The sequence below is a fragment of the Anopheles bellator genome, chromosome 1, assembly GCF_943735745.2.
Source record: "Anopheles bellator chromosome 1, idAnoBellAS_SP24_06.2, whole genome shotgun sequence".
In the NCBI taxonomy this organism is placed as follows: domain Eukaryota; kingdom Metazoa; phylum Arthropoda; class Insecta; order Diptera; family Culicidae; genus Anopheles; species Anopheles bellator.
This window is the reverse complement of record NC_071285.1, coordinates 40,547,379-40,559,463: the sequence shown is the minus strand read 5'-3', so window position 1 is coordinate 40,559,463 and position 12,085 is coordinate 40,547,379. Positions and strand designations below refer to the sequence as shown.

Here is a 12,085-nt window from a genome sequence, read left to right as displayed (position 1 = left end):
AGAATACTTCACTTGTAAATTATCAAAACAAAACACAAATCGAAATGCACGCACACAGCACGCACAAACACGCGGCACACAGCGACGCGATTGTCCTTCACCTTGGGGAGGTTTCTTGACCCCGTTTTTTTTCTTCTGGGTTTTCGTTTGTTTGTTTGCGCTTCGATGCGACCGGTCGATGGATGATGTATTGGGCGCGTGGGGCGTGTGCGTCCCGCTCCCCGGAACCCGCGCTTCCGCCGATGATGATGACGACGACGATGCTCCCTGTTGGTGGTGGTGATGGTGGTGTTGGGCGCTAGGTGTCCTGTGGCTGCGTTTCCGCCGATGGAGGCGCAAGGACGCCGGCGCGGGTTACGAGGCACACAGTCGTCGGACGAGCTGCCGCTGGGCCACGCATGCACACGGAGACAACAACACAATCACGAAGCATACAAACGCGCACAGCGCACCCTTCTCAGGCCGGGCGCATACGCGCACACACACACTCACACACGCGGACTAGTTGCGGGTGGCGTGCGGGTTTCGGGTTCGGCGAGTCAGTTAGAACATAACGAAAAACGAATTGTACAGCTTTTTGATCCCGGTGGTTTCGCGCTGACGGTGACTCTGTAGCAGGGGATTCTCAATGTCTATCCGCATCTTGTTGGCGAGGTACGAGAAGACGTGACTGTTCGGACACTTAATTATATCCTGCTCCATAAGGCACACGGTGGCGCACACGGTCACACTCCACTGCTACTAAGGCTCCACTTTGACCAATTCTTCGACGCCGCACGCAGCAAACCAAACGTGGTCGCGTGGTCCACTTTTACACGGACGCTGGTTCCGGGCTCCGGATGCCACGTTTCTCTGACCGCGATCTTTGACCGACGGACACTCTGCACTCTGGAGGACCACTCTCGCTCGGGGTGCGCACTTTCTCGCGGCTTGCTGGGACGACTGAGGCTGATATCGGCGCTTGCTTGGATAATTTTCCTGCACTTATAAGCTCTCCTCTCCGGGGGTAGCCAAGGAACACTATCTCTCTCGCACGCTCTGGGACACGAAAAGGCACGTCTGAACGGGTTGACGGTTGTTTCGTAACTAACCGTGGTTCGCGAACCTGACCGCCGCCGCTCTGGTGGCTGTACGATCGTCCGACTCACACGCAAACACGCACACAGAAAGGCCCGCGGGCGCCCGCGAATTAAAAAAACATACCCCCCGGACACGGACCGCGAATGGCCAGCAGGGAAACGCGCAGCGCACCGATCAATTAACGCGTATAAAAAGACACACCACTTGCGCGCGCTCCCCTTCTCTCGCTCTCGCTTTTGCGTTTTTTCGCTAGCCCTCTCTCCTTCTCGCACGCGTTTTCCGCGCTCGCGGATGCGTGGATGAGTGGGGTATTTCTGTACTAAAGCGCCACACAGACACGGTCACACAACGGGCGCACCGTAGACGCACGAAAACCCGATATCGAGTAGTCCAAATCCACTGTTGCCGCCGCCGTCTCGGTCGCTCACGCGAGGATTAAATTTACCCTTCTTCGATTGGGCCAATTTCCACGCACACTACGATTTTCGCGAACGCCCGCGATCGCGATCACGATCTTCCGCACACTCGGCTGGTCGTTTGCCGGAAAAGCGTTTCAAAACAGACCAACTTTAGGGTGACCCACCCTGAACGGGGTGGGTTATTAGCTGCCACCGGAAAGCTTAATGGTTGGTGCGTTGTGGTGCACACGGAAGGATGCAAAAAAAATGGCCACCCCTGGTGATGCTAAAAGACGCGAGCGAGAGACTACCTCTCTTCGGCTCCGGTTCTCCTACTACTGGGGCGGTATGATGACGTCGTGACAGTGTGTGGTAGGTGGCGAGGTAGATAAGGTTCCTTTCTCCGCGGCAATCCGCACCGCCGGGTCTGCCGTCCGCCGGGCTAGTCGTTGATGTAGTACTCCTGCACGGGGCTGTCACTATCCATAATCACTGGCTTTGTTGCCGTGGCGGCCGCGTGTCAAGCAGAAAGGTAAGGCACACCACCACCCACGGAGGCTCCTGGCAGCGGGCAGGCAGGGGGTCCACAAAGTCCACAGATGCCAGTTGCCAGAGTTATCTCTTTAAGTAAACTTCGCCGTCGAAAAGTCGAAAAACTCGTCGCTGCTTCTCCGAGAGGACCGGAGGACTTGTGCACTGTCTCTGCAGGGCCCGAAACCGTACTGCTGATGCGATTGCTACGCTGCGCTCGCGGTAGTCTCGCGCGTGGGACACTGATTTTTGGGATGTTATCGCGTCAAGAACGGAACGCTCAATGTGACAACCCGGATCGGTCGACCATCGGTCAACCGCTGGCCAGCGATAGTGATGCCCATGCCGCTGGCGCTGGCGATGGTGGTGTTGGAGAATTGGTGACCCTAACTGGCCGCGTCAACTGCTGCGGTGTCCCCGTAATGTTCGCCGTACTCGTCGTCGCCACTGCGGCCACTGGCGTCTTGGTGGCCTTTAATTTCTTTGTCGTTACCGTCGTCGCCGTTGCTGTGGTGGGTTGCCGTGTTGTTACGAGCGTCGCTCATGATCGCGCACACCAGCAGAACCCAAATGCCCGCGGACACGCGGGCCACCGGCGGACCTGGAACGACCAGGCAGGCACGCAGGCAGGGCGCCTCCCTCCGCTTGCGGTGTCGGGAGGGCGGCTTAGGAGCGGCCAAGAGCGCTGAACGGTGCTACACCAGCTAGCCGCGCTCGTACCGCCAGTCAGCGACAATCAAGCGTTGCGTTGCCTTAAATTGAAATTTATTAAACACAATAAACATGCCAGCGTCCCTAGATGCCAGCTTCGGCGTGATCTTCGCGTCCGATCCTCCTCCGTCAGCTCGGGTGAACAGTGGCAGTCGAGGAGGAGCGCTGCTCCTTGCAACCGGGACCAGGCACTCGGGCGCTTCCAACGCGAAGATGTCCCGTAAACGGAAACGGTGGTCGTCTCCCGCTATCGGTGCCACCGCCCGGGATGTTTTTGTGTTCGGAGGGATCCCCGTTAAGCTCCTAAGCGGTGCGCGGTTCACCCGCAAATCCCTCCCCGTTGTGTCACAGGGGTCTAATCGTCACAGGCGCCCCAGTGGCAAGCAGCTCTACACCGTTGGCACACGTTTAGTGTGTGCCGCGTGACAATCTGCCGGAGAAACACGTGCATCCATTGCTGGCCTTTCGTCGCGCGCGCATTCAAATCGTCGTCGAAGTCGGGTCCGACCGTTGGCGGTGATACTTCCAAGGCAAAAAGGCGCTCCCCAAAAGCAAGTGTCACATATCCTTGCCCACGCCCACGGACCTGCCTGCAGCTTGTGGAACTGAAAATGAGACGGAAAGGGGAAAAACGGATCGAATTAATGATTGCACAGAGGGGGTAGATAGATCGGTCTCGCTAATGAATGTTAATGCGTTTTGAAACAAACAAAAACAACGTTACACGCGATCGAGAGTGTCGAGAGGAGAAGATGACACACTTGACTGCTCCGGAGCTTGACACCCTTGACAAAAGCGGCAAATGAATCAGCTCCGCATCGTCCCTAGGATCTTCCTCCCGCAACATGAATGACGAATATTTATATTTGATATTGAAGATCGGACATGGACACTGGAGTCAAAACATCACCACTGTTGTCTCTATTAAATGCCGTGATAAAGTTGTCAAGTGAGCTGTTCCGGAACCGGAGTAAGTGAGGACTACTAATCGCAATCTGTGGTAGACTTAAGTGCGTCTGAGCACCGATGCAGACATTGTCCTGCTTTAAACTTTTTATTGCGATTGGGCTACTCAATCACCTCTGGTGAAAATCCTGCACGAGACACGGTTTTCAAGCAGTGGCCCAAACTGGGCCAACGTTGTAACCACAATGATCAATGTTCTGCCTCATACAGCCCTTCATCCGGTTTAAAATAGACAAACATACACATGTGCGCCCGCTCGCTGGCCGCTAACGCCTATCAAATTAGCACCTCACCTCACCGGCGATTAGACTAGTGGCCGATTGTGGGGAGATTGCTGATCAAACGGCAACGAACAGCGTTGATTACCGACCACCAGGAGTGTTACAATGCAGGCGTTATCATTCCACAGCGGTCTGATGCCCACGCTGATGCTTTGGTCATCCCGGACGGTATCCCGTTCCGGATGAAGAAGTGACAAACAAACAAGATACGGTTTGTATCTTATTTGTTCGGAATCGCATTTTGAAACGCTTCTTGTTGTTCAGCGTGGAACGGCCGATGAATAAAAGTGTCCGGTCTTTGGGCCTGTCTCGCTTAATGAGTCTTAAAGTAATGAGATTCCCCTTTCATAGAGACCTACAGCCGATGGTCCGAACGCTTTCTAAAACGATTTTTAACGATACTTGTGCGCCCTATGTCCTTTTCGACCGGGCGTCCCTTTCTCTCCTTCCAGCCCATTCAAAACACGTTCCGCCCAAATCGCCGCTGACCGACTCGCTACACAATTCGGGTTTTACGTGACGCACTGACCCCCGCGGGTAGCCGGGTTGTTGTTTTCGATTCCGCCGGGGATTTCCAGAGCGCTCGAAAGCGCTGGAGCACCCTTCGCTGGTGCGCCGGCCGTCAGTGACTTCCGCCGAGGGAATCACTGAGGCGCCCACACCTAGCCTAACGTCCCTACCCATCGTTCGTCCTCACTCACTCGTGCTTCCTAATTTCGACTCGACAAACAAGAAAAACAACTTACTTTACATCGAAATGTATCCACCTCGCCGATCGAATCGAATAACGCAGCAGCGCGCGTCAAAACCTGTCCGCGGGGCATTACAGACGCACGCACGCGCCCTGTCGAATGGGACATCGAGAAGGGAAGGGTCAAATGGAAACTTTAGCGGCGGCGGCAAGGTGGCGAATACACCAGAGCGAGAGACCACGACGACGATCCGTTCCGAAACCTGTTGTCGGACCCGACCGCACAACCGCATGTCGGTTCCCTCCTGGCTCGTGAGGGACACCACCACTCGGGGGGAAATGGACTGCTTTCCAGTTTCCTATCGGCTGGTGTCTGCTGCTGTCATTACCACGTATCTGAATATTGGGCCATACAGCGCGCGCGACCTGACGCCGTTTGCCACCAGCAGGTCCTCGTCGCTCGATGCGTCGGTTGCTTCATCGCCAGCGATAGGGTGCCAGTTATTAAAACAGTGATGCGATGCGCGATCGCTCGGATCCCAACTGCATACCGCCGAGGTCCACCGAAAGTCGGGGGGTGGGTATTTCCCATCAATGCCAGCCGAAACGCTACCAACGTGACGTGACGCTTTTTGTAGGGAGCATCGTTATCTCATTTGTCCAACAAATATGCTGGCGTCGATCGTGGTCGTGCGCGACCCCAAGAGCTTTCACCCGTGTCGCGTCACTGTCGGGCCTCACAAAATGGCACACAATGGTCCGGACAACGCAGGTGCCCAGATGTACCCACATTTCCACGTCTGGTGGGTGTTTCTGGCTGTCCCAACCAATTTATTGTTGCACAATGGAGTCCGCCACCAATCAAGGGCTTTCGAACGCCCGTTGCCTTTTAAATGACCGTTTAAATTTAATGTTTGCCGACAAATTGACACCGAAAAAAACCGGGGACATTTTTCGGGGTGCGAGGAACGTCCGTCCGTCTAACTCCCGTTGAAAGCCCCCGAAGACCTCGACCGGACTCGCTACACTAGTCCCAGGGCCGACTTCTCTGCCGGTTTGAAACGGTTTCATTCAATTGCGCGCACGAACGAACGAGGCGGCTTGGAGGTCGGTCGGTCGGAGTCAGCTCTTTTTTATGTCTCCATATATCGAACACCGCGCCTCGGTGGACAAATTATGAAGGGTATTAAGTTAACTCCCGTTCCAGTGCGCCGCGGAACTAATAAAATCTATAACATTGAAAACAATCTACGAGGCCGATGGTGATGCGCGCCAAAAAGTCGTTTCGATCAATTTTTTAATTAGACGTAATGTAGCGCCGCGAGGCCCCGGACCCGGAATGCGGTCGGTTCTTCGTTGGTCGCTGTTGGCCTTTTTGGGTAGGGACACCACCCAGTGGAGTAGCAAACTCATCGGTGGTGTTTGCGCTGTGCGTAGTGACTGGCTTTTTTGTTTTCGATGAGCGTTAATGAAGCGTCTCATTGCGGTTGTCAAATAAATTACAATATGCCCGTTCCAGTGGCATCATCGCAAGTGACCCCAGTTTCCCCCCCGGCTCGTTGAGGGTCCTTGCTGCCCTACAGTATCCGTGTGACGGCAGCAAAATGAAGCACAGCAACGAACGCGCCTCCTTCGATGATGAGCCTGTGTGGCTGCTGAACAGTAATGGCCGCCCAAATGGCGAATGGACAGCTGTTTGTCCAGTAATCGTTTAGCGTAATCATGGTCTACTTGTTAACTATTAAATTACGGTAGCACGCAAAAATCGAGCAAAAAATAAAAAAAAACCAAAAATTTCATTCGACAAGTGAACGTTTTATCATTGCCCACTTTTTCCTGGACACTAAAAACCAACATCCTTCCATTGGTTCGCCACGCTCGTTTAGCACGCACTGTAGCTCGCGGCATCAATCAATCCACCCCGCGGATAGAGGGTCTCGTCGTCGGTGCCTGAACGGAACAACGGTCACCGCTTTTTTCTGTTTCCTTCTTTTTTGCCTTTGCTTTTATTCCGCCACCGAACAAACTCCTCCGAAGGGGTAAATGATGATGAACGATGAGTGGCCGCCACCGTCACAAACGCCCGTCCACGGTTAGGACGGACCCACACGGTCCGGCTGCCCCGATGCCAATTGACCTCAATCGCAAAGGACGCACCACGATGATGATACGTCGCCGTTGGAGCCGTTGGCCGTTGGAGACACAGGAGGGCACAGGACAGGACGCACCACCACTCCGGCAACGCTGGAATCTTCTACCACCGTCTTGTACGCCATTTTGCGTGATCGCGCGGAGTGGAAAACACCGATAACCTTGAGCAAATGCAGAGAGCGAGATTACCGTGGTGGTGGTTTTAGGCCTGCCATTTCCTTTTCGCACAATAATTGCCTCTTTCGGTTCAAAAAATCCCCGACAAACAGGTCCTTCCGTCCCGTCGCAAGGATGGATATATCATTACGAGCTGCGGCGAACGTAAATAATCGCAAGAATTACCTCACTCGCGACGATCAGACCTCGCTGCGCCTCACGAAGTGGCACAAAATTTAAATGTTATTCACAAGAAGTGCTCGACAATGTAATTTTGTGTTCGTTATTGTCATGGCGCGCCTTTTTTTATTGGCAACGCTTGTATTCCTTTTTTGGCCCGTGTGTTATTTTGTTCATTAAATCAGTGCCGGCGGGCACTTTGCACACCTCCCTTGAATTTTTTATCTTAAACTATACGAAACGCTTCGTAACGATGGTTCAGTTCCTTGACCGTGTGCAGCTTGATCCGCGTCCCCAGGGCTCCCTGCGCCGTCGGATGATGGTAGAAGACCCTTCGGACGCGACTGTGCGTTAGTGCCATCGCGCACATGACGCACGGTTCGTGCGTGAGGTACACATCGTACCCAGTGCACAGGTACGGTCCGTACTTGGCCAGATTGTCGCCCGCAGCGTCCGAAGCGGCTGTCGCCGAATTTGCACCGTTGCTGCGAATCGGTTCCGCACCGAAGCTCAGCCGTTCGCCGTACTTCGCCCGAAGTAACCGCTCGTACCGTGGCTGGATACCACCGTAGTGGAAACCATCGTCACGGACGGCTTGCGCCTGTGGTTTACGATTCCATATGCCACCGGACTGTGAAACTGCAACCATATCGATTAGCATCATCGGGCAGTGCCAAATTGGATGTTGGTCGCTGCGGCCGACACCGATCGCGGCGATCCGGCCTTCAAGCCGTGGGTTTACGCAGACACCGCACGGACGTCCTTCTTCGTGTTTGGCTAGCCACAGACAAACCTCCATCAGTTGGCGATGCAGTTCAACTTCGGGCCCATCGAATAGTGTGTTCGCGTGTAGCGCCTCGTTGCGGTGATTCGGGTGGAACTTGCAGGGCCAACGCTCGTCCACGAGCTCATACTGCCACCGTAGTAGAGGTTGAGAAGCAGCCACCGAAACTACCTTCAAATCGGAGCACAGTGCATCTACCAGGGGCCGATCGTCTAGGCCTTCCGACTGTAGAAATCGCTCCAATCGCACCGCTACCGGTGGCTGACTCCCTTCGCCAGCTTCGTCCTTGCGGAGCTTTTCGTGTAGTTGTTGGACCGGCGCAAGGATTATGCTTCCGCCACGGTTTACGCGTTTCAGATGCTGCAATCCGGCCAATGGTAGAATCCTGGACAGAGCAGGAATCAATCTCGAAAGTTGCTTACTGTCCGGCACGCTACTAACATACACTTCGACCAGGGCGATCGGGTTGCTGTATTCGTCGGCCAAAATTGAACGGATCTGTGACAAGTTCGTTCCATCCGTTTGCTTCGCCGTGCCCTCCGAGGGAAGCAGAGTTAGTTTGGCGCGTTTCGCTTCCGGTGCAGCGGACATGCCAGTGCTGGACTTTGCGCGGACAGCTGCCGTCGCCCAGTGTTGAACTGTTAATTGAGCTGAGACACTTTATTTCTCACACACAACACAACACGACCACAAACAACTGTGTTTCACAATCTCGGCGATGTTCGATCTGTAAATGACATAAATCAAATGGGGACACTTTTCAGCTAATGGACTTTAATTTACTTTCCTACGCCGGGTACCCGGTTGCGCTAACGACAAACAAATGCAACGTTGGAGCCAATCTACGCTTCCGGGAGCCCGCACGAGAGCGCGAGAGAGAGAGAGACAGGAGTTTCTCTCGAGGGTATGAATTAACTTGGCGGCCTCACGGAGTGTCGGAAAACTTATCAGGAACATGCACGCACGTCAATAAAAACGACGCCTAGATATGGAGGGGCTTCGGACTGGTTTGGTGATAGCATAAACCCCATCATATTATCATAACCCTTCAATTCTATGCCTTCCTCCTTTTGCTATCGGTTTGCTTTTAAATTGGGTCAAGGTGTGTCCAATCTGGAATCGCCACACATTGCGACGGCCTTTGCAATCTCTTAAGCTCCTGCTGTTTGTGCGGTCGTACGATTCCGCGAGTTTCGGTCGTCGGATTTTAAATGCGCGCCAATTTAAACCAAAGGACACCCACGTTTTGGAAAGTTACCCGAATATAGCCCGCGACTGGTTCTCCGAATACACGTTTTTTCCGTGTCAACGTTTGAAAGTACTTCTGCCGTCGCTCGGTTGAACGGTTGTCGAAGATATTTGCGAGAGAAGTGTAAATAGCTATTACGTTCAGCTAGCCGAAAACACCACTCGAACCAGAGCCTGGCAAGATGTAGGCAAATAATTTAACCATAGAAACAGCATATAAATATAATGAAAAAAAGCCTGTGATTCAGGTTGCTGCTGTCTTTGAGCGCAGTGTTTGAATATTTTTAATATTAAAAACACTCTCCTTCAACCGGAGAGGTTGGTTGGGTATGCAAATCCGGGTGAGACAGAACCGAAGACGGTCGCTGTGACTGTGGTTTCAATTTCGCATCGCTATAAACTCGCAGAAGAGGATCGTTATGAGCACGAGCCGTGGTGGGTCAAATTCGCTCCAACGCGCGTCAGTCCGCAATCGATAAGTTCGTTGACTGCGAACCCGCGCGCGGACCGCGGGTCCCCCCATTTTCGCTCGTTCCGCTCGTGTAGCAAATCGCGCACAGGAATTTGAATCAATTCTCAATTCAGTGGCAATCAGCGCGGTGTCCTTCCGTCTGATGCTGGGCTGGTGGTGCAAGAATATTTCCTATTCCTTTTCGTTTGCGCTCCGTTTTTGTGCCACTCTCGGATGTTTATTCCAACTCGCCCTGTTCGCTCAGCCCCATCGCATGCTGCCACATCGAGCACATCCAAAAGGGGTTTCTAGAATGTGAAACCGCGAAAAGATAGAGACAGGCACGCACACGCGTATCCAATATGCGCCCGCGGTCTATGTTTGCGTGTTCCCGCGAAGGTCGGCCGCGCTTTTTGGGATAGCAACACACTTCGGGCCACCGTTTGATTGACCGACCGACAGGCCGAAGACGACGCACAACGACGATGACGATGACGATGTTGAAGGTCATTAGAACTTGTCCGTAACATCCCGTCTATTAGTTCAATCACCGAACCACTATTACCATACGAACAATCGAAACTGCGTGGAATCAAAGCATCAATGAAGCATGAATTTATTATGAGAGTTTATGGGCATTTCCCTATCTTGTGCGTTGGGTGATGGGTGGAAAATTCACCACCCCAACGAGAAGCACGCTCGCGCTCCGATCGCTAAGGTGCGAAGGAACAGGTTCAAAACAAATAAGAAATCGTTCAGCCGCACTTACCGGGACCCTTTAACGGTGGCACAATGGGCCCACGGAACAAAAGGGACTTCTCGTAGGCACTTGGAACACTTTTGCGGTGGCACTTGCTAATCTGATCTCCGTCAGCGCGCTGCTGTAGTGATAAGGATTTTTTCTCTTTGCAACAAACGGAATAAAGATGGTATTATCGTATTACGCGGTTCTTTCTTCTCGTAGCACAACTTTATCGACGGAATTGCTTTTGACGTTTTCGGGTTTTGGTCAATCCGACAGCTTCTGCCTTTGTGGCGCCTCATCGACAGCAAATGCTGTCAGTTGTCTGGACTGTGGGTGAGTTTGATTAAGGCCATGGGCAAATATTGCAAGCAAAATTCTTTAATCATGAATTTATTGCGGCTTCTCTAATCACTGTCCGAATTCTGCTCTTCCATCTCTCTAGTCTTCAATCGAGCAATTAGCTCCTTAGCCGGATTGAAGACACCATTCGTTTGCACGCCACAGATTGCACAACGGGATGATTTTTTGTACTGCGCCAAAGCGCAACGTTCGCAAAAATAATGTTTACACCTAGAATAAAATGAAAAAGACTCTCGATAGTGTTTCGTCACTCGCTGTTCAGGTTCGCTTTGTGCAACTTACTTTGTGATAATCGGATCGACAAAACTTTCGCGACAAATGTAGCACTTGAACGGCAAGTCTTCTTCGTCAGAATGAATCTCGTATTTGGTGTCGTCGCCATCAGAATCCTCTGCCGCGTAGTTGTTGCCCGTGCCGGGTCCTTCCTGTTCCAGCTGCCAGCCGTGCTTGTAGTCACTGCGATCGTGCAAAAACTTGCAACTATCGCCAAACCCACAGTACCCCGTCTCTTTGTAGTCCTTGCAGATATCCGGCTGATAGTCCCAGCGCACGGTGGAGCGAATGTTGGCCGGCGCCCGAATCGGCCCCTTCCGTACCATTCCCGACGCTGCGTTGCCCTGGGCACTATCTTTCTTCTTGAAGAACTGCGTGTAATTGTTCAACCCACGGTATACTTTGTCGTCCTCCTTCCCTTCCTGCTCCTTGTTGATGTCGATGCTCTTCTGGTAGATGGCCTGTGCGTCCCGATCTTTTTCGGTTTCGATCTCCAGCTCCGCGGTAGCGCCCTGATCCCGCGGTCCTTCTGCCTGGGCGGAACGCTTTGACTTGTAGCTCACAACGACGCTCTCATCATCTTCACTTGAGTTGGAAGCATCCGCGCCAGCTGAATGGTTCTGTTTTTGTCGCACAACCGAAGTGCTCTGTATGTTCGGATTGGCCTTCTTCCGCTTGTCGCTTGTCACCACCACAGAGGACTCTTCTTCTGCTTCATCTGAAAAAGCAACACATAAGGTTGGGTTCAGTTAAAATGTGCCGCATTAGCATCTCACCTGAATCGGTCGACTGTTTGCGCTTTCGTGCACCCTTGTTTTTAAGATTTCTTTTTATGAATGTGGACATTACGGTTAACGAAACCACTTCAGAAGTGTTTTTGGTGATGTTTGTTTGGTGGTCTGATTGTAAACAAAATTTATGCTTCACTCTCCTTGACAGTTGTTCGGATGCTCGAAAAGTGCGTGAAAAGAGCTGCTCGAACTATGCCCTGTCGACAAAGCACGTAAAACATAAAATGGAACCCGAGAACAGATCCTCATTTGACTCCTGCAAATTTCAAGGAACTTGATTTCGTTCAG

General features: G+C 52.6%; 3 protein-coding genes across 3 annotated transcripts; all 3 read right to left on the bottom strand.

Annotated features, from left to right (window-relative positions):
• Positions 1-543: 543 nt before the first annotated feature.
• LOC131205509 (uncharacterized) lies at positions 544-798 on the bottom strand. Its single transcript, XM_058197631.1, has one exon. The coding sequence runs from the start codon at positions 700-702 to the stop codon at positions 544-546; it is 159 nt and encodes a 52-aa protein (XP_058053614.1). The 5' UTR covers positions 703-798.
• A 6,532-nt stretch (positions 799-7,330) lies between these two features.
• LOC131205216 (probable inactive tRNA-specific adenosine deaminase-like protein 3) lies at positions 7,331-8,599 on the bottom strand. Its single transcript, XM_058197231.1, has one exon. The coding sequence runs from the start codon at positions 8,518-8,520 to the stop codon at positions 7,372-7,374; it is 1,149 nt and encodes a 382-aa protein (XP_058053214.1). The 5' UTR covers positions 8,521-8,599; the 3' UTR covers positions 7,331-7,371.
• A 2,177-nt stretch (positions 8,600-10,776) lies between these two features.
• On the bottom strand, positions 10,777-11,906 carry LOC131216500 (E3 ubiquitin-protein ligase RNF113A). Its single transcript, XM_058211010.1, has 3 exons — positions 11,783-11,906; positions 11,016-11,724; positions 10,777-10,943 (listed from the first exon to the last, which is right to left on the bottom strand). The coding sequence occupies exons 1-3, from the start codon at positions 11,850-11,852 to the stop codon at positions 10,778-10,780; spliced, it is 945 nt and encodes a 314-aa protein (XP_058066993.1). The 5' UTR covers positions 11,853-11,906; the 3' UTR covers position 10,777.
• Positions 11,907-12,085: the final 179 nt, after the last annotated feature.

Bases quoted from the DNA above. Each gene is read 5' to 3' on its own strand.
- LOC131205509 (XM_058197631.1), bottom strand. From the start codon at position 702: ATGGAGCAGGATATAATTAAGTGTCCGAACAGTCACGTCTTCTCGTAC.
- LOC131205216 (XM_058197231.1), bottom strand. From the start codon at position 8,520: ATGTCCGCTGCACCGGAAGCGAAACGCGCCAAACTAACTCTGCTTCCC.
- LOC131216500 (XM_058211010.1), bottom strand. From the start codon at position 11,852: ATGTCCACATTCATAAAAAGAAATCTTAAAAACAAGGGTGCACGAAAG. The intron at 11,725-11,782 runs GTGAGATGCTAA...TTGCTTTTTCAG, and splicing joins CAAACAGTCGACCGATTCAG to ATGAAGCAGAAGAAGAGTCC. The intron at 10,944-11,015 runs GTAAGTTGCACA...ATTTTATTCTAG, and splicing joins GTCGATCCGATTATCACAAA to GTGTAAACATTATTTTTGCG.